Genomic DNA, 25,716 nt, shown 5'->3' with positions numbered 1-25,716 from the left:
TAGACGCCGGTGCAGACACTAATTTCATCAATCACAGGTTAGTCACCAAGGCACACATCCCAGTGGAGGAACACCCCCATTGCAGTGAACGCATTAGACGAGTCTGCACTCCCCAGTGTCACTCATCAGACTGCCCCCATTACTTTGATCGTTTCAGGAAATCATAGAGACAATTTGTTTTTTTGTTTATTCCTCCACTCCCACACTGGTGTTGGGACACCCCTGGTTCACTTTACACAAACCATACGTCGACTGGTCGACCGGTGCAATCTCCCGGTGGGGTGATGTCTGCCACAGCAGGTGTCTCAAATCTTGAGAGCCCGAGTGTTCCAGGACCAGGGAGGTTGAGGCCTCTATCCCTGATCTGTCATCCATTCCTTCTCAATATCATGATCTTAAAGAAGTCTTTAGTAAAAGTCAGGCACTCTCACTTCCCCCTCATCACCCCTACGATTTCTCCATCGATTTACTCCCGGGAGCAACTCTTCCTTCCAGTCGGTTGTACAATCTGTTGTGCCCGGAGAAGGAATCGATGGAGCAATACATCCATGACTCCCTGGCCGGTGGACTTATCCGACCCTCATCATCACCTGTGGGGGCGGGCTTCTTTGTTGTGGGGAAGAAGGATAGGACTTTACACCCCTGTATTGATTTTTGGGGGCCCCTCCAACATTAAACAGCTCCAACAGTTTCTAGGTTTTGCCAACTTCTACCGCTGGTTCATTAAGAATTTCAGTCAGATAGCTGCACATCTCCACAGACTCAGCTAAATCTTTCTTTGTATGGTCCCCCAAGGCCGAACAAGCCTTTAACACACTTAACCACTGGTTCACCCATGTTGCTGTCCTCATCCAGCCCGACCCGGACTGTCAGTTCATCGTGGAGGTCCATGCCTCCGACATTAAGATAGGAGCCATCCCTATGCATTTTTCTCCCGTTGTCTGTCTCCCGCTGAGCGGAATTACGATGTGGGGAATCAGGACCTCCTGGCTGTGAAGGAGGCGCCGGAGGAATGGAAACACTGGCTGATACAGCTTGGGACTCCGACGAGGGCGGTCGCATCTCCTCCACTCTCCCATATCTCTGCTCTCTGCTTTAACCTTCAAGTCCTAACTTCATCAGACTGTGAATTCCTCAAATGATATTGGATACTGGATCTATTGGACTACTATTGGATAAACCATGGAGTTGATCAGCTGGTCTCTGAACGCTACTGACACCATTTTTTCTATAAGAAGGTCAGGACCGGGGGATCCTACCTGCCCAGATGGAACGGTCCTGCAGGCTATGTTCTCGACTCCTGGGGGTCTTGGCGTATTGCATGCTTGGCGCCTTTCTGCGTTGAGGATGTCAAGGATTTATTCATTTTTGGTCTTATGGTAGCAGGGTTGGTACTTTCTGGCTTATGTGCTGCCCTGATCTATCGGAAAATTGGCAAGATGACGGCATCAAGAACCATGGCCCCTCGCTTGTCCATCATGATTAACGAGGTTGACAAGGGAGTGCATTCTCAGACTGCGATGACTCTTGAACTCAGATGCAAATTGGATGACATCTTGGAGCAGATGCGTGCCTTGCAGTTGAAGTTGAAGATTTCGGAGGCTGGTGAATATTCTTAATTCATAATTGGGAATATTCTTATTTCATAATTGGGATTTGGTTGTTCAAGTGGAACTCTAAAAAGTGTTTTTCACTGCTCAAACTACAACACTGCAGGCTTATCAAGCCTGAAGAACAAATTGCCTGACTGTTTTCCTCCAGAGGAATGTCTTTGGCCTGGGGAACATTTGGCTGTTTCTTATCTCAACTCACAAAGACAACTTCAGACTTCAGACAACTTTATTGATCCCAAAAAAGGGCAATTATGTTTACACTCCAATTACCTCACACAAGATACAGCAATTAATCCACAATTACTACTTGTTTACCGTAATAATAGCACACATCAAAATTAAAGACAACACATATACATTTGACATTGTTTATGTGCACTAAACTTGAAGCAGTCCGTCATCCGAATTGAGGTAAAATGGGTGAAGGTCGCTGCAACTGTAAGTCGCACCGCCAAGACCAGCTTGAGAGAGGACGAGGCCTGCCGCAGGGAGGGAGGGGCAGAGAGTGGTCCAGTGTACAGACAGACAGCCCGGAAGACCGCGCGAGGCGCCATCGACAGGCCTTATCTGTCTATCCTGGGGGGGATCCCAGTCCTGAATCAGTACCAGAGTCTCAAGGTCCCACAGTCAACATCTCAGGACTGGGAAGGGAGGGGGGAAGGGGGGGGCGAGGAGCGAGGCTATCAGGAGTGTTCCTCGGGGGGAGGATTTTATCCCAGCGGCCTTGAAGGACAGCTGGTGTTTGGAAACCAAATAGATACCCAGATTAACAGATGCCTGGCAGATTCCACAGTCTGAAATTTCAGAGTGGCTCCCAATACAGCTGAATAGAGGAGAGATGTGGTCTTACAGACGATCAAAGCGGTTTTCCAGTGCAGCCATTCTCCCCGAGGTGGATTCCAATGTCCGGTTGACACCCGCCGACTGAACTGACACTGCTTTTCCAATCGAATCAATCATGTGGGGCAGCCTGGACAGGCCGATTAATGCCGCCTCCACCTTCTTAATTTTCCGGTAGACCAGTGCTGTGGCCGCTCCACACAGCAGAAACCCAGTCACCACAGCTCCAAATAAGTAAACATCTTCAACGTCCTCCACAGACAACGTGTACAGGCACATGACTTGCCACCTCCAGCTGTCCATCACATAACCCGCCACATGTGTCCCGGCAGGACAGGTCGGGTCCTCTGCTCCCGAGTGTCTTGTGGAAAAAGTAGTATCAATTGCATTCAGAGACCACTAGATCAGATCCATTTTGCCGTTTTCCAGAGGAGCATGGCTGGCAGCCTCACAGACAAAACACGCTAAGGGAGAGTGGAGGAGATGCGACCGCCCTCGTCGGAGTCCCAAGCACCACCAATAAACTGTTTTCATAGGACTGAAGCATGCTCCATTCCCTCCCCCCGTCCTACCCCTCATCAAACACCCCCCACTTCGGCTTCTGCTCACGTCACTCCCTCCCCCTTCTGCGGGGGCGGTGCAGTTTTAGCTGCAGCTGGTCCCCGTTCCTCCTCCCAAGCTGACGGTGGCGCATCTCAGGGTTGCTGCGTGACCTTCCCCCACTTGCCTCAATTCGGATAACGGACTTCTTCAAACTTAGTGCACATAAACAATGTCAAATGTGTATGTGCTGTCTTTAATTCTGATGTGTGCCATTATTATGGTAAACAAGTAATAATTGTGGACTAATTGATGTCTGAGGTAACTGGAGTGTAAACATAATTTCTCCACTGTGAGATCAATAAATTATATCTCAGAAGGTACGTCAGTTCCGTTTATTGTCTGGACAGATCTCAAGAACTTGGAATACATACAAACTGCAAAATGATTTAATTCCTGCCAGGCCAGGTGGTCGCTGTTTTTTGGACGATTTAATTTTGTTATCACCTACAGACCTGGCACCAAGAACACCAAACCAGATGTCAGGAGCACGTCTTCTCATTAAGCACCATCTGGATTGCTTCACTCGCTTCCCACTTCTGGACACCCCTGGTCGCACATCTGGCTGGACTTTGTCACAGAAATACCTCCCTCCAATGGCAACACCACCATCCTCACCACTGTGGACAGATTTTCCAAGGCAGCGCATTTGGTGGCCCTGTTGAAGCTTCCATCGGTCCAGGAGAGTGCTGACCTCCTGATCCACCATGTTTTCCGGTTGCATGGCATTCCAATGGACATCGTGTCAGACTGAAGGCCACAATTTACCTCCCAGGTATGGAAGACGCTCTGCTCGGTGCATGGGGCCTCGGTCAGTCTCTCGTCCGGTACCACCGTCAGGCCAATGGGTAAGCAGAATGGGCCAACCAGGACCTGGGATCAGCGCTTTGGTGTATCACGTCCTCCCACCCGGCCACCTGGAGTCTTCAATTACTTTGGGTGGAATACGCCCACAACTCGCAGGTTTGCTCAGCAACTGGTATGTCTCCCTTCATGTCTTACCTGAAATATCAGCCGCCTTTGTTTCCACCCCAAGAAACTGACTTGTCTGTTCCTTCCATTCAAGCTCACCTTCGGCGCTGCACCGGGTATGGAGGACTGTCCATTCCGCTGTACTCTGGGCGAGGGACCGGGCAACACACCATGGAGACCAGCACCGAACCCCGACCCCCCATTACAAGCCTGGCCAAGAAGTCTGGCTCTTGGCTGAGGATGTCCCTCTCCACATGGACTCTCATCAGCAGGCTCCTACGTTTTTGGGTCCTTTTCGAGTGGACAAGATAATCAACCCTGTTTCAGTATGGCTTCGCCTGCCACGCTCCCTCCCTATTCATCCAGTGTTCCATGTCTCTCATCTCAAGACTGTCTGCTCCAGCCCTTTGTTCCTCTGGGCGATCCCCCGCCACCTGCCCGGGTCGTGGATGGCTTTCCAGCATGGGCAGTTCGCTGCATTCTGGATACGAGACACCGGGGTGTCCAGTATTTGGTGGTTTAGGAGGGTTATGGGCCAGAAGAACACTCCTGGGTCTCAGATGGCATCATCCAGAACCCCTCCCTCCTTCAGGATTTCTATCAGGCTCACTCGGACTGGCCTGGTTGGTCGCCTGGGGGCTCCAATTGGGGGTGGGGTGGGTGGGTGGGTGGGGGGTACTGTAGTACTGTCTTGGATCTGCTTCCTGCTCTTTTCTGCGCCCCCTCCCCTCTCCAGATGCTATGGTTCTGCCACTCCACAAATGCCAGAAACTCAGTTCTACCTGCATGTATCGTGGCCTCAGCTTCTCCAGTCAGTCTTTGCGTTCATGTTTGATTCCGGCATTTCGAACAAATTTTTTCCTGTGTTTCCAGTAACCTCACCTCCAATCAGCTCTGATGCGGCTGCCTGGTCCTGGCTCCAGGCACCATCCATTTTGGGAACTCTGCAGCAGCTTTGGGTCCGGTCGGTGTCTCCCCTTCCCAGCGCCTCATTCCACGGATTTGTACATTTATCACCTACCATTTCTTGTTCAATAAATTGCTATTCCGTTTATTTCTGATTGTTGGCTCCCTGCATTTTGAGTCCTAAACTGTTTTCTAGTTTGCACCACAACACAGTTTTGCCCATTCCTCTTTTCAGCACCTCTCAAGCTCCATCAGGTGGGTTGGAGAATGTTGGTGCACAGCCATTTTTAGATCTCTCCAGAGATGTTCAATTGGATTCAGGTCTGGGCTGTGGCTGGGCCACTCAAGGACATTCACAGAGGTGTCCTGTCCTTTGATATCTTGTTTGTGTGCTTAGGATCATTGTCCTGTTGAAAGATGAACCGCTGTCATAGTTCAAGGTGAAGTGCGCTCTGGAGCAGGTTTTCATCCAGGATGTCTCTGTACATTGCTGCATTCACCTTTCCCTCAGTCCTGGCTAGTCTCCCAGTTCTTGCCACTGAGCATGATGCTGCCACCACCATGCTTCACTGTAGGGATGGTGCCTGGTTTTCTCCAAACATGATGCCTGGCATTCACATCATAGAGTTCAATCTTTGTCTCATCAGACCAGAGAATTTTGTTTCTCATGGTCTGAGAGTCCTTCAGGTGCCTTCTGGCAAACTTCTGGCGAGCTGTCATGTGCCTTTAAAAAGGATTGCTGCAGAGATGGTTGTCCTTCTGTAAAGTTCTCCTCTCTCCACAGTGGAATTCTGGAGCTCTCACAGAATGATCACTGGGTTCTTGGTCACCTCCCTGACTATGGCCATTCTCCCCCGATCTCTCAGTTTAGATGGGCGGCCAACTCTAGGAAGATTCCTGTTGGATCTGAACTTCTATTTGCAAATGATGGAGAGCCTTCAAAGCAGCAGAAATGTTTCAAGACAGATAATCCTTTGACTTCATGCTTGATTTGTGATTTGACATGTTCTGTCAACTGTGGGACCTTATATGTAGACAGGTGTGTGCCTTTCCAATTCATGTCCAATCAAATGAATTTACCCCAGCTGGACTCAAATTAAGCTGTAGAAACATCTCAATGGTGATCAGTGGAAACAGGATGCACCTGAGCTCAACTTTGAGCTTCATGGCAAAGGCTGTGAATACTTATGTAAATGTGATTTCTTAGGGGTTTTTTTAAGAATTTTGAGCAAAAAAAATTAATTTAATCCATTTTGAAATAAGGCTGTAGCATAACAAAATGTGGAAAAAGTGAAGCACTATGAATAATTTCTGGATTCACTGTGTATAGCGCTTTTCCACCTATATCAGAAGCTCAAAGCGCTTTGTCAGGGTGCTACCATGCAAGGCGCACACTACACACCAGGAGCAACGTGGGGATTAAGGACCTTGCCCAAGGGTCCTTAGTGATTGTCTGGCCAGGCTGGAGTTTGAACAGAAAATCCTCTGGTCTCAAGCCCACTGCTGAACCACTAGATCATCACGTTCCCAGGAATCACCTCAAGAATCAATTTTCTTATTACCGTGCAGTCACAGTTAACCAAAGGAGTTCAAATGACTGTCCCTCTACCACAGAAATAGGAATCACCACTCTGAATTACTTTCTACCGTGTTTAAATATGTATACATGCACAAAACAGCATAGGAGAAAGCAATAATCATGAATATTAAGAAGAGTGTTATTACAAACACTTCTGCCAAGGCCTCCATAAAGTTCAGTATGTCATAGTTCTGAGATGAAAGATAGTCTTTTGTCTGACCTGCAGGAAGCTAACAGCCATGAGGAAGAGACTATAGGATCCTATTCCTCCTGTGAAAACCTCATTGAGGTCCCTCTGCAGTAGGAACTGTTTCAGCACCAGGACCAGGTAAGGCAGCACTGGATATTTCTACAGGACACAATACAAACACAGCAAGAACATAGAAACATTAATACTTTCCAACATTCTACTTGAGAAAATCATTACATGAAATACATATGCATACGATTAACAACAATAGAAAATGGCTCACAATCTAAAATTCATGATTGTAGAAAAACATGTGACCACTTTTTACTTCTGAAAATATCAACCTGTTGGTGTTTCTGTGTAGGCTCTCAGTTGTCCATGTGGTTTCCATAGTAGAGAAGCTTGAATCTTCGTCTGGACTGGGTCGCGAAACATCCTCGCGTCAAGCAACCCAGTCCAGTCGAAGATTCAAGCTTCTCTACCAACCTGTTGGTGATAAACTGACAAGTGATTTTAAGTTGTCTAAAATTTATAGGGAAATCAGGCTGTACTTTGTCAGGTTTTCACTTTTTTAAATTTATCAATGGTAAATGGCTTCGTGTTATGTATTGGGCAGTCCAGTGGCAAGTTTTTTTTTTCTTTTCTTCCTTTTTTAAAACTGAAGGTTTTTAGCATGAATTATAGTACTATAATAGTACTATAATTAAGCCTGGGTCACACCGAATAATGAAGGATGAATAATGAGCCACGCAGCATGTGTTCTTGGCTACGAGAGGGTTTCTTCAACCATCGTGGGAGTTTCGTGGCTCTGAGTGGCTCTTAGAGGCATTATCTTCAGTTAACAAGGCTCCTCTCTGAGCGTGGCACTAATTTCAAGATGTTCAAAATTTGGCATGAAGAGCGTGGGGCAGTTTGTGTACAAGTTACTACGACGACTTAGAGGCATGTGAGTGGTGCTTATGAGTCTGCTAAAAGCCTATTATCCATGTACTGTTGTGATGGTGTAGGAACACGGACCCACAACAGGGGCCGTTAAATGAACGGACAATGGATAAGCCAAACAGTAACAATTTAATGTTGTGAAGTGCACAACGGAATACAGACAAATACAGTTTTGGTACCACAGACAATTAAATGTTGAGTGACGTGCGGGCAGGCTTGAGGATAGGAGACGTCCGTCCTGAACCGAGCCGGATCCCACACGGCCCTCACCGCCAACGGATCTGAAGAACATCGGAGCCGCCAAGTCCTGGAGCCCCAGGTGGCCACCGTCTCCAGCTGTCAGACCGGGTACTGCTGTCAGAGAACAGAAACAGTTTTGATGAGTGTGAGTTTGCACACTCAGTAATTCCACTGTCTGTGTTCTTATGGGAGAGAGCACCTCCACCTCCAATCACACACTCGTGCAGCTCCTGTCTAACCACTTATCTGGTTGGAGTGTGAAGTGAAGCCATTGCTTATCACACCAAACGCCAATCCCACAGATAAGGCAACACCACAGGAAAACGGCTGCAAAGAAGTTCAGACAATTACTCAATGTTTTGTTCAGCAGAGAAAATTACCTCCAAGGTAGCTGATTTCTCGGCGGGGAGGTGGAGTTGCAGTCCGGCCTTTATGGTGGTGGTGATGTGGATGAGTGACAGCTGGTGCTGATGACGGGTGACAGCTGTCACTCCCGGTTGCTATGACGCCCTCTCGTGCTTGAAGCCCGCACTTCAAGCAGGGCGCCATCTGGTGGTGGTGGGCCAGCAGTACCTCCTCTTCAGCGGCCCACACAACAGGACCCCCCATCAACGCAACCCTAACCCTAACCCGACCAGGCTTGTCCGGGTGCCGCCGGTAGAAGTCGGCCAGGAGGGCCGGGTCCAGGAAGAAGCTCCTCTTCACCCAGGAGCGTTCTTCGGGTCCATACCCCTCCCAGTCCACCAAATACTGGAACCCCCGGCCCTTCCGAGGGACATCCAGGAGCCGGCGCACAGTCCAAGCCGGTTCCCCGTCAATGATCCGGGCAGGCGGCGGCGGCGGTCCGGGGGCAAAGAGGGGAGAGGAGTGGCAGGGTTTGAGTCTTGACACATGAAAAACCGGATGTATGGGCTGAGGACTTTTAGGATGGTGAAGGGTCCAATAAATCTGTCCTTTAGTTTCTGGGATTCCACTTGTAGGGGAATGTCTTTCGTGGATAGCCAAACCGCCTGCCCGGGCTGATACGTAGGGGCCGGGGCACGCCGGCGGTCTGCATGGGCCTTGGCCCTTGTCCGAGCTTTGAGCAGGGCAGAGCGGGCGGTACGCCACACCCGACGGCACCTTCTCAGATGGGCCTGGACCGAGGGCACCCCGACCTCTCCCTCCACCAACGGAAATAATGGGGGCTGGTACACCAAACATATATCGAATGGGGAGAGGCCGGTGGCAGATGACACTTGGCTATTATGAGCGTACTGGATCCAGGCCAGATGGTCACTCCAGACCATCGGGTGCGCGGAGGTCACGCAGCGGAGGGCCTGCTCCAACTCCTGATAAATCCGCTCTGCCTGCCCGTTCGTCTGGGGGTGGTACCTGGACGAGAGGCTTACTGTGGCCCCCAGTTCCCTGCAGAAACTCCTCCAGAACTGGGAGGAGAACTGGGGACCACGATCTGAGACAATGTCCGATGGAATCCCATGCAGACGCACGACATGGTGGACCAGGAGGTCTGCAGTCTCCTGGGCCGTCGGGAGCTTCAGGAGGGCCACGAAGTGGGCCGCCTTGGAGAACCGGTCCACTATCGTGAGGATGGTTGTCTTGCCCTGGGACGGCGGGAGGCCCGTGATGAAGTCCAGGCCGATGTGAGACCAGGGGCGATGAGGCGCGGGCAAAGGCTGGAGGAGACCCTGGGTTCTTTGGTGGTCCGCTTTGCCCCTGGCGCAGGTGGTGCAGGCCTGGACATACTCCCGGACATCGACTTCCAGAGACGCCCACCAGAAGCGCTGCCGGACAACTCCCACGGTTCTTCGCACCCCTGGGTGGCAGGAGAGCTTGGAACCGTGACAGAAGTCCAGGACTGCAGCTCTGGCCTCTGGTGGGACGTACAGTCTGTTCTTGGGGCCGGTCCCCGGGTCCGGGTTCCGTGTCAGGGCCTCTCGGACGGTCTTCTCCACGTCCCAGGTGAGGGTGGCCACGACAGTGGACTCAGGGATGATGGTTTCGGTCGGGTCTGACAGCTCGGTCCTGACTTCCTCTTCGTGCACCCGTGACAGGGCGTCAGACCGTTGGTTCTTCGTCCCGGGGCGGTATGTGAGCCGAAAGTCAAAATGCCCGAAGAACAGTGACCAGCGGGCTTGCCTGGGGTTCAGACGCTTGGCGGTCCGGATGTACTCCAGGTTCCGATGGTCTGTGAAAACCGTGAATGGCTCCGAAGCTCCTTCCAACAGGTGTCTCCACTCCTCCAGAGCCTCCTTCACCGCAAGAAGTTCCCGATTGCCGACGTCATAGTTCCTTTCAGCCGGGGTCAACCTGTGGGAAAAATAGGCACAAGGGTGGAGAACCTTGTCGGACTCCCTGCTCCTATCCCTGAGTCAGAGGCGTCCACTTCGACTATAAACTGGCGACTTGGATCGGGCTGCACCAGAACTGGCGCAGTCGAGAACCGGTGTTTCAACTCCCTAAACGCGGCTTCGCACTGATCCGACCAGGTGAAGGGGACTTTTGTGGAGGTCAGGGCTGTCAGGGGACTAACCACCTGACTGTAGCCCTTGATGAACCTCCGGCAGAAGTTTGCAAAACCGAGGAACTGCTGCAGTTTCCTACGGTTTGTTGGTTGGGGCCAATCTCTCACCGCCGCAACCTTGGCCGGATCAGGGGTGACGGAGTTGGAGGAGATTATGAACCCCAGGAAGGACAAAGAAGTACGGTGGAACTCGCACTTCTCGCCCTTCACAAACAGCCGGTTCTCCAACAACCGCTGCAGGACCTGACGTACATGCGTAACATGAGTCTCAGGATCTGGAGAAAAGATGAGTATATCGTCTAGATATACAAAGACAAACCGATGCAAGAAGTCCCGCAAGACGTCATTTACCAAAGCTTGGAACGTCGCGGGGGCGTTAGTGAGGCCGAACGGCATGACCGGGTACTCAAAGTAACCTAACAGGGTGTTAAATGCCGTCTTCCATTCGTCTCCCTTCCGGATCCGAACCAGGTGGTACGCATTTCTAAGATCCAGCTTTGTGAAAATTTGGGCTCCATACAGGGGCGTGAACACTGAATCTAACAGGGGCAGAGGGTATCGATTGCGAACCGTGATCTCATTCAGCCCCCTGTAATCAATGCATGGACGGAGTCCGCCATCTTTCTTGCCCACAAAAAAGAAACCTGCACCCATTGGGGAGGTGGAGTTCCGGATCAGCCCGGCAGCTGAGTCCCGGATGTAGGTCTCCATTGATTCTCGCTCAGGACGTGAGAGGTTGTACAGCCTGCTGGACGGGTACTCAACGTCCGGGATCAAATCAATGGCACAATCGTACGGACGGTGCGGGGGAAAACTTGGCACCGCCGTCAGATTGGGAGGGACTTTAACATCCTCACTAGCTGTCATACCAGGCGGAACCGAGGATCCGAGACATTCCCGGTGGCAGATTTCGCTCCACTGAGCCACAACCCCAGACGGCCAATCAATCCGGGGATTGTGTTTTATCATTCAAGGATACCCCAAAATCACACGGGAGGTAGAAGGTGTTACATAAAACACAATCTCCTCCTTGTGATTTCCAGACACCGCCAATGTCACTGGCTGTGTCTGGTGTGTGATTAATGGAAGAAGGGTGCCATCTAGTGCCCGTACCTTCAAAGGTGAAGGTAGAGCCACTAGAGGGAGCCCGACTTCCCTTGCCCATCTGCTGTCCAGCAGATTCCCCTCCGACCCCGTGTCCACCAGTGCTGGGGCGTGAAGGGTTAGATCCCCACTCAGGATCGTGATTGGGATGCGTGCAGATTTTCGGGGTCTCCCCGCGTGGGTATTGTGACCCACCCTTAGCCCAGTCTCTAAGGACGAGTGCTGCTGTATTGACCGTTTGGGGCAGTTTTTCTGCGTGTGCTCGGTTGAGCTGCAGTGAAAACACTCCCCACGGAACAGCCTCCTTTGTCTCTGATCTGATCGCCTTTTGGCCCTGCTCGTTTCCATAGCAACGTCAGCAGGGAGAGCTTTCGTCACGTGGAGTGCCCTGGCTGTGGAGCGTGTGGAAGACGGCTCCCTTTCGGACCCGGGAGGAAGAGGGACGGCTTGTGCCTGACCACGCCCTTCGTCTCGCTCCCATCGGTGTTCTGTTAATCGGTTGTCTAACCGTATAACTAGGTCGATAAGCCCGTCTAAATCCCACGGCTCATCCTTCGCCACCAGGTGCTCCTTAAGGACCAGAGACAGTTCGTTTACAAAGGCGGCGCGGAGCGCAACAGCATTCCAGCCGGCTCGCGCTGCCACGATGCGGAAGTCAACTGCATACTTCGCTGCGCTCCGACACCCCTGTCTTATCGACAGCAGCACGCTTGAAGCGGTCTCGCCTCTATGAAGGTGGTCGAACACCTGTCTAAACTCCCTCACAAACCCAGCATATGTCGTTAGGAGCCGTGAATTCTGCTCCCAGAGCGCCGTAGCCCAGGCGCGTGCCTCTCCTCGAAGCAAATTTATAACGTAAGCCACGCGGCTAGCGTCTGACGCATACATGACGGGACGCTGTGAAAAGACGAGCGAGCACTGCATCAAGAAGTCCGCGCACGTCTCAACACAGCCTCTGTACGGCTCCGGAGGGCTTATGTATGCTTCAGGGGAAGGTGGGGGGTTCGTTGAACGACCAGTGGAACGTCTGTTCCTGGCATTCAGTCAGCAGGAGGAGGTGCTGCAGCAGCGCCCTGAGCATGCGCTTCCACCTGGGCGGTGAGAGCCTCCAGCCTCCGATTGAGAATCACACTCTGCTCGGTGACTAAGTCCAGCCGAGCAGTGAAAGCGGTTAAGATTTGTTGCAGCTCACCTAACATGCCTCCTGCTGACGCCTGTGCACCTCGCTCTTCCATTGGCTGTTCAAGCAATGGTTGACGCCCCTCTGGATCCATGACACTGGCCGAGAAATCATGTTGTGATGGTGTAGGAACACGTACCCACAACAGGGGGCGTTAAATGAACGGACAATGGATAAGCCAAACAGTAACAATTTAATGTTGTGAAGTGCACAACGGAATACAGACCAATACAGTTTTGGTACCACAGACAATTAAATGTTGAGTGACGTGTGGGCAGGCTTGAGGATAGGAGACGTCCGTCCTGAACCGAGCCGGATCCCACACGGCCCTCACCGCCAACGGATCTGAAGAACACCGGAGCCGCCAAGTCCTGGAGCCCCAGGTGGCCACCGTCTCCAGCTGTCAGACCGGGTACTGCTGGCAGAGAACAGAAACAGTTTTGATGAGTGTGAGTTTGCACACTCAGTAATTCCACCATCTGTGTTCTTATGGGAGGGAGCACCTCCACCTCCAATCACACACTCGTGCAGCTCCTGTCTAACCACTTATCTGGTTGGAGTGTGAAGCGAAGCCATCGCTGATCACACCAAACGCCAATCCCACAGATAAGGCAACACCACAGGAAAACGGCTGCAAAGAAGTTCAGACTATTACTCAATGTTTTGTTCAGCAGAGAAAATTACCTCCAAGGTAGCTGATTTCTCGGCGGGGAGGTGGAGTTGCAGTCCGGCCTTTATGGTGGTGGTGATGTGGATGAGTGACAGCTGGTGCTGATGACGAGTGACAGCTGTCACTCCCAGCTGCTATGACGCCCTCTCGTGCTTGAAGCCCGCACTTCAAGCAGGGCGCCATCTGGTGGTGGTGGGCCAGCAGTACCTCCTCTTCAGCGGCCTACACAACATGTACCTGGCAGCTACACAGGATCTGAGAGGCTATTTTTGGAGCGGCTGCCCTCTTGCGCACATAATTCCACCTGCTCTGTGCGCTGGATGCTGTATATAAAAGAATTATTTTCTAGCGGATTAATCATTTTCTGCCAAACTTCGGATGCTGAAAACACCTCTAATCTCTTCTGGAATCACAGAGGACTGTTTCATCTGGATGCTTTTTCCTCTCTTTCTTGCTCAATGTGGAATGTATTTTGAACAGCTTACGGTAACTATTTTTAATGTTTTATGGCTTGACAATCAGTTCCTAGCTGTAAAAGTATGTCTATAGTTGATTTAATATCTTGTTAATGGATCACATGAGCTCCGCTGTGTGTGCGCACTGCGCAGAGGCAGTGACTCATCATGCTCCAAAGGAATATTTAGGCAGAATGCCAGCTCACAAGAGTGATTTTTCAGATTATATTGGATGAACACAAAGTTTAAATTTGGATGACTGCATGAAATTGGATGTGTGGTTAAAGCTGCGGAAGAAATAACTCCAGTGAAGCTGCTAAAAGCAGTGCAGAGCTGTGCAGCAACACAGAACGAGAGTGCACAAAAGACAGATTTTAAAGACATAATACAAAGTTAAAACTTATATCATGGTGGCTTGTAAGCTGCGGAAGAAATAAAGAAATATATAAATATGTATTTGAAAGTGATCCACAGGTGTATATAATTAAAGCAGCCACTTCATTCTATATGCAGAACGGCACCGCGCAAAAGCGCGATTTTGCAGAAATAAACGGACGAACACAAAGTTAAAAGTAGGATCATGGTGTGAAAATGACTGTGTTTAAAGCCAGGAACAAAATAAAGCCAACAAGCCATGGATGGAAAGGAAGCCAGTGAGAAGGAGCACAGAGGCGGTTGTCCATAAATGGAGAAGAGCAGCGCCTGCAAAAGCGCGATTTTGCGGAAATAAATGGACAAACAAAGTTAAAAGTGGGATCACAATGTGTGTTTACAAGGTGTATTAGATAATAAACCGACCCTTTTATTTTTTTTTTAACTATATGGATTTGAATGACGTGTGATTACACCAATCATGCTTGAACCCTCGCGCGCATGCGTGAGTTTTTTCATGCGTGTCGGTGACGTCATTTCCCTGTGGGCAGGCCTTGAGTGAGATGTGGTCCTGCCCTCTCGGCTGAATTCCTTTGTTTCACACGCTGCTCGAGACGGCGCGCGTTGCTTTATCAAAATTTTTTCTGGACCTGTGAGGAATATCTGAGTGGACACTATTCGAGAAATTAAGCTGGTTTTCGGTGAAAAGTTTAACGGCTGATGAGAGATTATGGGGTGTTTCTGTCGGTGTAAGAACTTCCCACGCAGCGGGATGTCATGCAGCGCTTCCAGGCGCCGTCGTCGGCTTGTTTCGACCTGAAAACATCCTAATTTAAGGCTTAATTCATCCAGGACGTCGTGAGAGAACAGAGAAGATTCAGAAGAGGCCGGCATGAGGACTTTATGCGGACATTCCACTGTTTAAGGCCATTTTGTAATGAAAGACGTGTGCGCAAATTCGCCGAGTCGTTTCCGTGACGACTCGGCAAATCTGTGTGCGCCGCGACAGGAAAAACACCTCCGTGTTGAAAACCATTTGTAAAATTCAGGCGGCTTTTGATGGCTTTCAACAAGTGAGTAACTGTGAAATTGTTTAACAGCTTGGGCATGTTCCAACTTGCCCGTTAAGGTTTCCAACAGAGGTGTTTTTCCTGTCGCGACCCCCCGCAGTCGGGTCCGGCCCGACATGCGACTCTGCCCGCACGTTCTTTCATTACAAAATGTCCGTTAACAATGGAATGTCCGAATAAACTCCTCATGCCGACTTCTTCTGAAAGTTCTCTGTTCTCTGACGACTTCCTGGGTCAACAGAGCCTGAAATGTGGAAGTTTTCAACTTGAAACGGCGAGACGCTGCCACCTCGAAGCGCAGATTGCCGTCAGGCGCCGTGGGCCGTCCTTACGGCGACACTACCAGACCAAAATCTCTTATCAGCCGTTAAAATTTTTACCGAAAACCAGCTGAATTTATTGAATGGTGTCCACTCAGTTGTGCCTTACAGTTTTGAAAAAAAATTGATCAAACAAAGCAGCAATCTCTGAGCCATTCCTAAACAATGAAAAAAAAAAAATCGACGAGAGGGTGGGCGACTCCCCACTCAAAGACTGCCCACAGGCGAATGACGTAACCGACAGGCGTGAAAAAACTCTTGCATGCCCACGAGGGTTCAAGCATGTCTGATGTAAGCACATGTGATTCAAATCCATATGGTTTTTGAAAAAAATAATAAGGTCGGATACTTTTCTAATAGACCTCGTAAAGCTGCAGAAGAAATAAAGCCAGCGAGCCGCGGAGCCAGTGAGGAGCAGAGGTGGCCGTCCAGGAACCCCTGGTTCGGTTCTAGCCGGTCTGGTGCATTACAGGTGGACACCAGCTTGGTGCACAACGCACAACCGTGGGTCTGTACTGGAACATCTATTTCTGGACCGTATTTAAAAAATGTGACATCTTTAAATGCTGCTGTGATTCTGTGAATTGAAAACCCACACTTTAAAGGGACCAGGTGTGGGAGGGCTGGAGGTTTGGACCAAAATCACGCCTAAACATGTGCCAACATGGCGTTATCATGGCGCTATCACGGCACTACGTGGTTTAGTGTGGCTGATGCGAGCCATTCGAGGCTTTAATGACAGGTCGGTCGTGGCTCACAAGAGGCTGCTACGCTTCATAGCGGATACGTGATAGATGAAAACATGGGTCATTCTTAAAATAATCGCTGACACACCCATGCGTGGCTCATTATTCATGGCTTATTATTTGGTGGGACCCAGGCTTCAGTACTAACTACAGTACTAATCACACACACACACACGCTCTTTCGGGAGTATAATTTGCACCGGAGTACAAGCCGCATTTACCATGTAATGCAAGAAAAGACAAAATTAATTTAATCACTGCATTATTTATTTATAAAGGCACACACAGGGTTAAGGAGCACAGCTAACAAGCAAATTAATGTCGAGGCACAAAATGCAAGTGCACTGCTTCTTTAAGGCAACCTCACACAGGATAGCAGCAGTTCTGAGTCTGTCGTGTGGCTTAAAATCAACCCAATCCACAGAGGTGACACAAAACCACCTTTCTGTGTAACTGCTTCAGCTGCCCTTGTGCATCCTTGTTGTCTCACGTGGAGTTTGTGTGCTACAGATGATGTCACATTTCCACAAAGATCTGCCGCTGTTTTGACGTGCACGGCGGCTCTAGAAAGTATTCACAGCGCTTCACTTTTTCCACATTTTGTTATGTTACAGATTTATTCCAAAATGGATGAAATTCATTTTTTTTTTCTTCAAAATTCTACACGCAATACCAAATAATGATTTTTGAGAATATATTTTTTTTAAAAATGAAAAAAAAAAAAAAAAAGAAAATTGAGCTCAGGTTAATCCTGTTTTCACTGATCATCATGGTTAATTTTTCACACTCGTCAGTTTGGATTTATCTTGTGTGCGTATGCACGTGTGCTTTTCACCGTCATTCACGGGCGAAGTGAGATAAATCTGCAGAAAAATTACATCATTGGATAATTAACAACTTTCACTAGACTTGCTAGAAAACAACCGAGTCATGAAAAATAAAAACAGATTTTTTAAAAACCATAGCAGGGACTGAAAAAAGTCACATGACTGTTTGTCATGTGACATGTGTGTCATGTGAATCCAGCACATGACACATCCAGCACATGACACACCGTGCATCTGACTTGATGCACGGTTTCAGTGACAGCCGAGCTGCATGTCCGCTTGTGCTGAATTGACGGCAGAGCTTTCAGAAGCCCAGAATGAGCCATCAGCCACAGGAAAAGTATAGGACCAATCTCTCCACCTGATCTCCGCCCAAACATTTCTGCACAAAAAGTTCTGATGAACTCAGCGGACATCAGCTGACAAGGAACTCATATTGCACCTTGTAACTGCGCTGTATAAAATTAACTTAGTAATTCATAAAAATCATGGCACAGAGACCTGATCATTGTGTGCCCGTTGGCTATGATAATGAACTGATATTGGTCTTTTTGTCTGACTTCATATCCAAACTCACATCACTCATAGTCTGTCACTGCGATCATGGTGGTTTGTGAGAGGATACCGAATGGACCTTGTAAGGTCCTGATTTCAGCTGAGCACCTTTTTGGCATCATGTGACATTCGACGTGATTTCATGACTGCACAAGGACTGCTGGACAGACCCCATCCCTGTGTAAAGGGAGTTTAACCATTGAACAGATGATCACATGAGGTGAACATGCACTTCATTGAAACGTTATAAAACTGGTGCATTATTCACAACACAAACACTGTTTTGCAAACAGAAGCGAATAGCTAATTAATGTTTTTGTTGAAGAGCAAACCATGAGAAAACTGCTTCAAGTCACTGAAGGGATGACAATATGGGAGGTGTACATGCAACGCAATGAAACGTTTGAAAACTCTTTTGTAATACATTTGTAAAAATCAACATACCAATAATTTTCTTGATCTTCCTAAAAAAACAAATGAGTCCAAATCAGGTTGCTTCCAAATAGAAAAACAAAACACACAAAAAAATAATCCTTCTCTTTTTAAAAGTGTGATATTCCAGTTAAAAATATTATTTCTTAAGAAAAAGAAGCCCCCACTTTTTTTTCATTTGCATGTTGTTGTTCTTCTTGATGCTATGAGTTTAGGAGCAGAAGAAGTTAGCCTCTGCTATTGTATATTAGCCTCAGTGTTTGGGACGCAGTTTGGGACAGTTTCATGATCTTGACGACAGACTGGATTTCATTTGAATCTCTAGAGCTCAAATTCCACTGTTTGTAAATTTTTCGCTTAATATCTAATAATTAACAATGGATTACCACACATGGTCAAACTTTTTGAGCCCAGCACAGATTTGCGTTTGTGGGTTAATTTTTGTATGTGGAAGATTTCCTGAAGTTACTGACAGTGATTCACCGAAAAGGTGAGTTCAGATTAAATCAGCTCATGTTGATATTTATTGTGTGCATGTGTGCTTCACTCTGTTGTTCACTGCAGTGCCGCACAGGAACAGATGTCCATTTACTCAGTTCTTTGGTATCATTCCACAGGACATTTTGCTCTTTGATAAAGAAATTGATTCATATGTATTTGCTTGAAATGAGCATGACTCCAAATTGTATTTTATCTCTGGAGCTCAACATGAGGAAAAGCTCAAAGTATAAATTAACGGCATCATAACTGCTTGTATAACGAACACTAAGTGTGACCAGACTCTGTTTCAAACGCATTCCGAAAGAAACTGAGCTCCATTAGGAAAACCTCTAGTTGTTGTTTTTTTTTTTTTTTTAAATAAAAAAGGCAGTTTAATGTTGTGTTTCTCATTTCCACAAAAATTCCTGGTCATGAATCGTGAGGTTTTTTCCACAGCATATAAGTCGTACCAGAATATAAGTCGCAGGACCTCTCAAACTAGTAAAAAAAAAAAAAAAAAAAAAAACATCCTCTGGAAAATACGGTATATGAGTTAGTGAGCACATTTTTTTAAATAGAAGCACTGTGAAGCCCGGCATACCTCTTTAAATTCTTTGATGAGTCGGGCGGCTTTGACTCCACTTTTCACATTGAAGCTGATATCAACTTTGACTTCAGTGAAGGAATCGGTCAGTTTGATGATGGGAACCTGGGGGTACACAAGAAACATTTGGAAGAAAATCATTCATGCTCAAACATAGTTGCAACTACAAGCATATAATCTGCATGTATCCTCAAACTGCGTGACAAATACACCAGACCAATATTGTACTGTAATGTGTTTTAGGACAAGAAAAACAAACAAACAAACCAAAAAAAAAAAAAGAAAAAAAAAAAAGTTTGCCTCCAGAAATGTACATAAACACAAATCAACATATGCAAACTGATTAAATCCTTACAATAATAATGACACTAAGATTTGAAATGCTAACGACCTGTCACATCCTTTGATAAAAGCTCTGAAAAGCATCAACACAAGCATAGATCAGGAAGGGCACGCGCCTTGCGTCATTGTTGCATTAGACTGAAAAAAACGGTCCCATTATTTTTGCAGCTTTGGCGCTATGGTTGCAACTGTTTCTGCTACATAAGCTGCAAAACTGTCACGGACGCTACTGACCAAGTAGGGCAGGTACACATTATAGCCGGTCTCTGTTCTCTTTATCTCGAGGAGAGAAGCCCGGCCAGGCGAGAAATATATTTTTAATAACGCTGACAAAAATTCAAAACAAAGATCCATTAATTTGTTCATCTATATCTTACTGGTGGTCACCTGACATTAAAACATTAAAAACATTCAAACTAAAAACTCCTGGTGTCCACTTCAATTAAAGTTAGCAGTCAGACTTTAATATCTACTCCACAAAGAAAATAATAATAATAAAAAAAGACTAACACTCACCTTTGAATATATTTTGCACTATAGTCATTGAACTTGTCCCCATCAGTACAGTCAGTTTTCAAAAGACGGTGTTAAGAGTCAGAAACTAATATGTAATCCAGATTTTAAATAGTTATGGGGGAAAAAAAAATACTGACAATAACCACCTCAACATTATAAACATTTGTCTTCCCAAACACACAGTTTGCACTGTTAAAAACTTCTCAATAGCTTCTCAATACACACACACACTACATATAGAAGGAAGTTGGTTAAACTCCCATCTGAAATTAAATTACCGGTACATGGAAAACATTTTATGAATGAGAAAAGGACAAAAATGGTGACACAGTCAGGTGATATATTTTCTTATTTGTGATGAAATTAGATATTTTACTGAAATGTACATAGACATTGGCCATGCTCATGCATTGGCCCACACCCTCTTCAGGCAGAATTTTGTGTGGAGAGCCCTGGGCCCTCTCATTTGCTGTTTCACAGTTGTGAATCTCGCATCGCCTGGTGGCCCATGACTCACGTGAGAGGTCAGTTTCAGCAGGGTTCCAGTTCAGGGAACAATGCAAACTTGTGAAGTACGAACAGTAAGACAACATCGGGGCATGGCAGAAGCCCATGACAGGTGATACACCTCCTCTAGGTAACCCTCTCAGCTCAGGAGAACGTCATCATCATCGACCGAGAACTCGTTAAATCGACACCATCCACATCACCACCCGCCATTATTTACATGCACTGTGAGACGCCGGATCTCTGCTGGTGCCGCGGTGCATTCTGGGAAGTGCAGGGGGACCCCACGGATGGAAAACGTTAAAATACCGAATTGGAGTCACATACATACATACACACACACACACATATATATATATATATATATATATATATATATATATATATATACACACACACACACATACAGTGAGGAAAATAAGTATTTGAACACCCTGCAATTTTGCAAGTTCTCCCACTTAGAAATCATGGAGGGGTCATAAATTTTCATCTTAGGTGCATGTCCACTGTGAGAGACATAATCAAAAAAAAAAAAAAAAAAAAAATCTGGAAATCACAATGTATGATTTTTTTAATAATTTATTTGTATGTTACTGCTGCAAATAAGTATTTGAATACCTGTGAAAATCAATGTTAACATTTGGTACAGTAGCCTTTGTTTGCAATTACAGAGGTCAAACGTTTCCTGTAGTTTTTCACCAGGTTTGCACACACTGCAGCAGGGATTTTGGTCCACTCCTCCATACAGATCACAGTCGTCAGTCAGAGCTGCGTGTCATCAGAGAGTGAGCTGCGTGTCGTCAGAGAGCGAGCTGCAAAAAGTTTGTACCTGAGTTTTTGTGCCTCAGAGGTGGTGTTTGTAGTTGCCATGTGCCACACCGGTGTTTGCCAACCCAGACAGTGGGCATACCACCTCAACCGGCAATTTAGCCCCGCGGCTGGACAGCAACAACGTCCGAGGCCCGCCCAACGTGGTGAATTCACCGAGGCCGCACGCTGCGTCATTGAAGCCGTGCGTCACGAGTGCCGCTTCCCCGAGGCCTCATGCAGCCACTGCGGATCCATCAGTGCGGAAACACCGAGGCCGCGCGGCACCAGCGCAGCGCAGATCCATCCCGGTGACAAACAACGCAGGCTGTTAACATGGGCGATCGCCAAGCAGCCCACAAACCGATCATGGGGCCTAAGAAGGTTCTGACGGCGGAGGAAGGTGACGACATTACAAAAATCTCTGGACTTTCTATCCAAGGAGATTTCTGTTGTGAAGCAGCAACAGAAATCAATCATGAATCTGGTGGAGGAGGTGAAGGCACTACGGCTCCAGAACGCTGAGAAAGACCGGCGTCTGGTGCAGCTGGAAAATAGAGTGGCTGAATTGGAGCAGTACACCAGAATCAACGACGTCATCATCACTGGTCTTCACATCAAACCACGGTCCTACGCACGGGCGGTAACAGATGAGAGCGGAGGGGAGCCCAGTGAACAGGATGTCAGCTCTGTGGAAAAACAGGTTGCTGATTTCCTCCTATCTAAAGGTATAGAAATGGATTTAAATAACATTAAAGCGTGCCACCCTCTGCCCCGGAGAAATGACGGTGATAAACGAACCGTCATCATGAGATTCATCAACAGAAAACACAAAACAGCACTCTAAAAACAAGGAAGAAAACTGAAAGGGACAAACGTAGTCATCAATGAACATCTCACCAAACGAAATGCTGACATCGCCAGGAAAGCACGTTTCTTAAAGAAACAGGGAAAAATCCAGCACACATGGACTTCAAACTGTAAAATATTCATCAAAGTGAACGGATCACCAGAACAAGCAAAAGTCATGGCAATAAGGAACATCGAGGAGCTGGACAAATATGAACAATAGGTATGAGGACTCAAACACAACACAGCACCATGATGCAGACTGGAGCAACCCACTCATCCACATCATCTACACCCGGAGACAAGAGAGACATAATGACTAAGGATAATGATCTGTTTATTTCTGCCCAGGAGCTCTGTCTAGATACATTTAATTATAATAATTCTGCTAACCGCCCCTTTGAATCTGAAAATGATCCTGATACCTTTTTCAGTGAGAATATTGTGAGACAGTGAAAATATTTTACAGAAGAACAATTCAAAAATTATAAAATCAATGATGAAGATTTTTCAATTATACATTTCAACAGCAGAAGTCTTTGCAGAAGTCTGTCCACTATTAATGATTGTTTGAAAACATCCAAAAACGTTTTTCAGTTATTGCAATTTCGGAAACATGGTTAAATGAGGATAATGAAGATCTGGTATATCTTGATGGTTATGAATTGTTCCTGGTTAATAGGCAGACGAGAAGGGGCGGAGGCGTTGCATTATATGTAAGGTCAGATTACAACTGTAAACTCATTAACAAGTCATTTACAGTGGACAACATCATGGAATGTGGTACCATAGAAATTACATCTATAAACTCCAAAAACATAGTTGTTAGTTGTATTTACAGAGCTCCTGGGACAAATATTGACACCTTTGAAGATGTTATCTTAGGAATGTACAACAAAATCAACAGAAATAAGCATTTATTTGTCTGTGGAGATTTCAGTATTGATTTTTTAAACCCTCACAATCATTCACAAATCACTTCATTTATAAACACCTTGTACTGTTTAGGACTGTTTCCAACCATCATTCCACTTCATTTATAAACACCTTGTACTGTTTAGGACTGTTTCCAACCATCATTCATCCTAGCAGAATAACTATGGACTCAACAACTCTCATTGACAATATTTTAACTAACGCTATATCCGGTAATCTTAGTGGGGGACTATTGGACAGTGATATCAGTGATCACTTGCCAGTTTTCTCAGTCTCTGCATTGGAGGGTTGTTGTAAGTATCGAAGCAATACCAAATTCATGAGTAGAAAAGTAACACCTGAAACAATTGAAAATTTAAGGGAGGATTTATCAAGTCAGAATTGGTCGGATGTTTTTGTTGATGATGTTGACAGGTCATATGATGCTTTCATTTCCATTTTTTCCAGTTTGTATAATAAACACTGTCTATTTGTTGACAAAATATACAGAAATCAATATAGCAATAAACCATGGATAACTAAGGGGCTTCAGAGGGCATATAAAAAGAAGAACTTACTATATAAACAATTCATAAAACTACGAACTAAGGAAGCTGAAAGTAAGTATAAAACATAAGAATAAGTTAATCAATATCATGAGACTCAGTAAAAAAAAAGACATTATAATGAGTTACTTGTCAAAAATAGAAATAACATCAAAAACACATGGAACATATTAAATTAAATAGTAAAAAAGAACAGAGTAACTAGAGATTATCCTTCATTTTTTCAGAGTAACAACTACATCACGACTGATAACGACGAGTCTATTGCTGAACACTTTAATGAATACTTCGTTAATGTGGGTAAAAATCTTGCCAGTAAAATTGACTCATCAACTAATAACTTCTGGGTAAATAATTCAACGTTTAACAAATCTGTTTCAATGTTCATTGGTGGTACTCACGAAAGGGAAATGGTTCATGGTTCAAAAAGTAAAAAATCGACTGATTTTAATAATTTGGATATGGCTTTATTAAAAAACGTTATTGATTGTATAGTAAAACCGTCCAAGTACATTTGCAATATCTCACTAAATACTGGTAAATTTCCTTCTCAAATGAAAATAGCCAAAGTAATTCCTCTGTTTAAAACTGGTCACAAACACACATTTTCTAATTATAGACCTATATCACTCCTGCCACAATTTTCCAATATTTTGGAAAAAATATTTGCTAAAAGATTAAATTATTATTTACTGAAGCATAACATCATTTGTGAAGAACAATATGGATTCAGAAGGTCTCGAACTACATCACAGGCTTTGATGGACTTTGTGGAAAGTATAGCAACTGCAATTGACAAACAATATACAGTAGGTGTTTTTTTATTTACAGAAAGCGTTTGACACAATTAAACATGGAATACTATTAACTAAACTGCAGAAATATGGAATCAGAGGTCTGGCATATGAATGGATAACTAGTTATTTACAAGGCAGATTTCAGTATGTTCAATTCAATAATACAAATTCTGAACTCAGGGAAGTCACATGTGGGGTGCCGCAGGGCTCAGTGCTGGGTCCTTTGTTGTTTATAATCTATATAAATGATATAAGTTGGGTGTCAAGTTCACTGAGATGTATCCTTTTTGCGGATGATACAACTGTGTTCTGTAGCGATGAAAATCTTGAACAGCTTCTGGACATAGTGGAGAAAGAAATGGAAAAATTTAAGGTTTGGTTTGACGCTAATAAGTTGTCACTCAACCTTGGGAAAACCAAATGTATTATATTTGGAAATAAACAGGCACCCAAATGTAAACATTTAACTATAAACAATAAGGAAATTGAGTTAGTAAGAGAGAATAAATTTTTAGGTGTTATAACTGATAATAAACTTAGCTGGAAACCACATATAAATTATGTGAAATTAAAATTATCAAAAACTATAGCCATTTTGTATAAAGCCAAAGACGTACTGCCACAAGAAGGGTTACTTACTTTATATCATTCTCTGATGGTACCATATATGACATATTGTGTTGAGTCATGGGGAAACACTTACAAATCAAACACCAATCCAATATTCCTTTTGCAAAGACGAGCCATATGAATCATCTGCAATAAACATTATCGTGAACCAACTCATTCTCTATTTGTGTCTTTAAATTTATTAAAATTCATAGATTTGGTCGATTACATTACAATTCAAACTTTGTTTCGAGCGAAAAACCAAGCCTTACCGAGACATGTCCAGAGTCTGTTCAGATTGAGGGAATCCAGATATAGTTTAAGAGGTTGTGCAATTTTTATGAAACCACCAGTAAGAACAAATGTAAAGGGTTTTTGTGTGTCTGTGGTTGGGGTGAAGAAATGGAACGAATGTTCAACAGAGGTTAGAATGAGTGGTACCTTAGTAAGATTTAAGAAACTACTCAAAAAGAACATCATGTCTAAGTATCATAAAGAAGCAAATATAATTTGATTTATAGGGAATGTTCAATTTATAAGTGGGATTTATTGTGTGGGTATGTATATGCATATGTAGATATACAGAT

At 45.8% G+C, this 25,716-nt stretch overlaps 1 protein-coding gene across 1 annotated transcript in view; it reads right to left on the bottom strand.

Moving 5' to 3' along the window:
• The window catches only part of tent4b (terminal nucleotidyltransferase 4B), a 100,584-nt gene that overhangs the window by 10,415 nt on the left and 64,453 nt on the right, over positions 1-25,716 (bottom strand). Inside the window, exons 5-6 of the mRNA XM_034186015.1 lie at positions 19,219-19,326; positions 6,731-6,859 (exon numbers count right to left, since the gene is read on the bottom strand). Of these exons, the coding sequence (XP_034041906.1) occupies positions 6,731-6,859; positions 19,219-19,326 (237 nt within the window). The remainder of the gene's footprint in view (positions 1-6,730; positions 6,860-19,218; positions 19,327-25,716) is intronic.

Source organism: Thalassophryne amazonica, chromosome 2 (genome assembly GCF_902500255.1).
Source record: "Thalassophryne amazonica chromosome 2, fThaAma1.1, whole genome shotgun sequence".
NCBI lineage: Eukaryota > Metazoa > Chordata > Actinopteri > Batrachoidiformes > Batrachoididae > Thalassophryne > Thalassophryne amazonica.
This window is presented reverse-complemented; position numbering and strand designations above follow the sequence as displayed.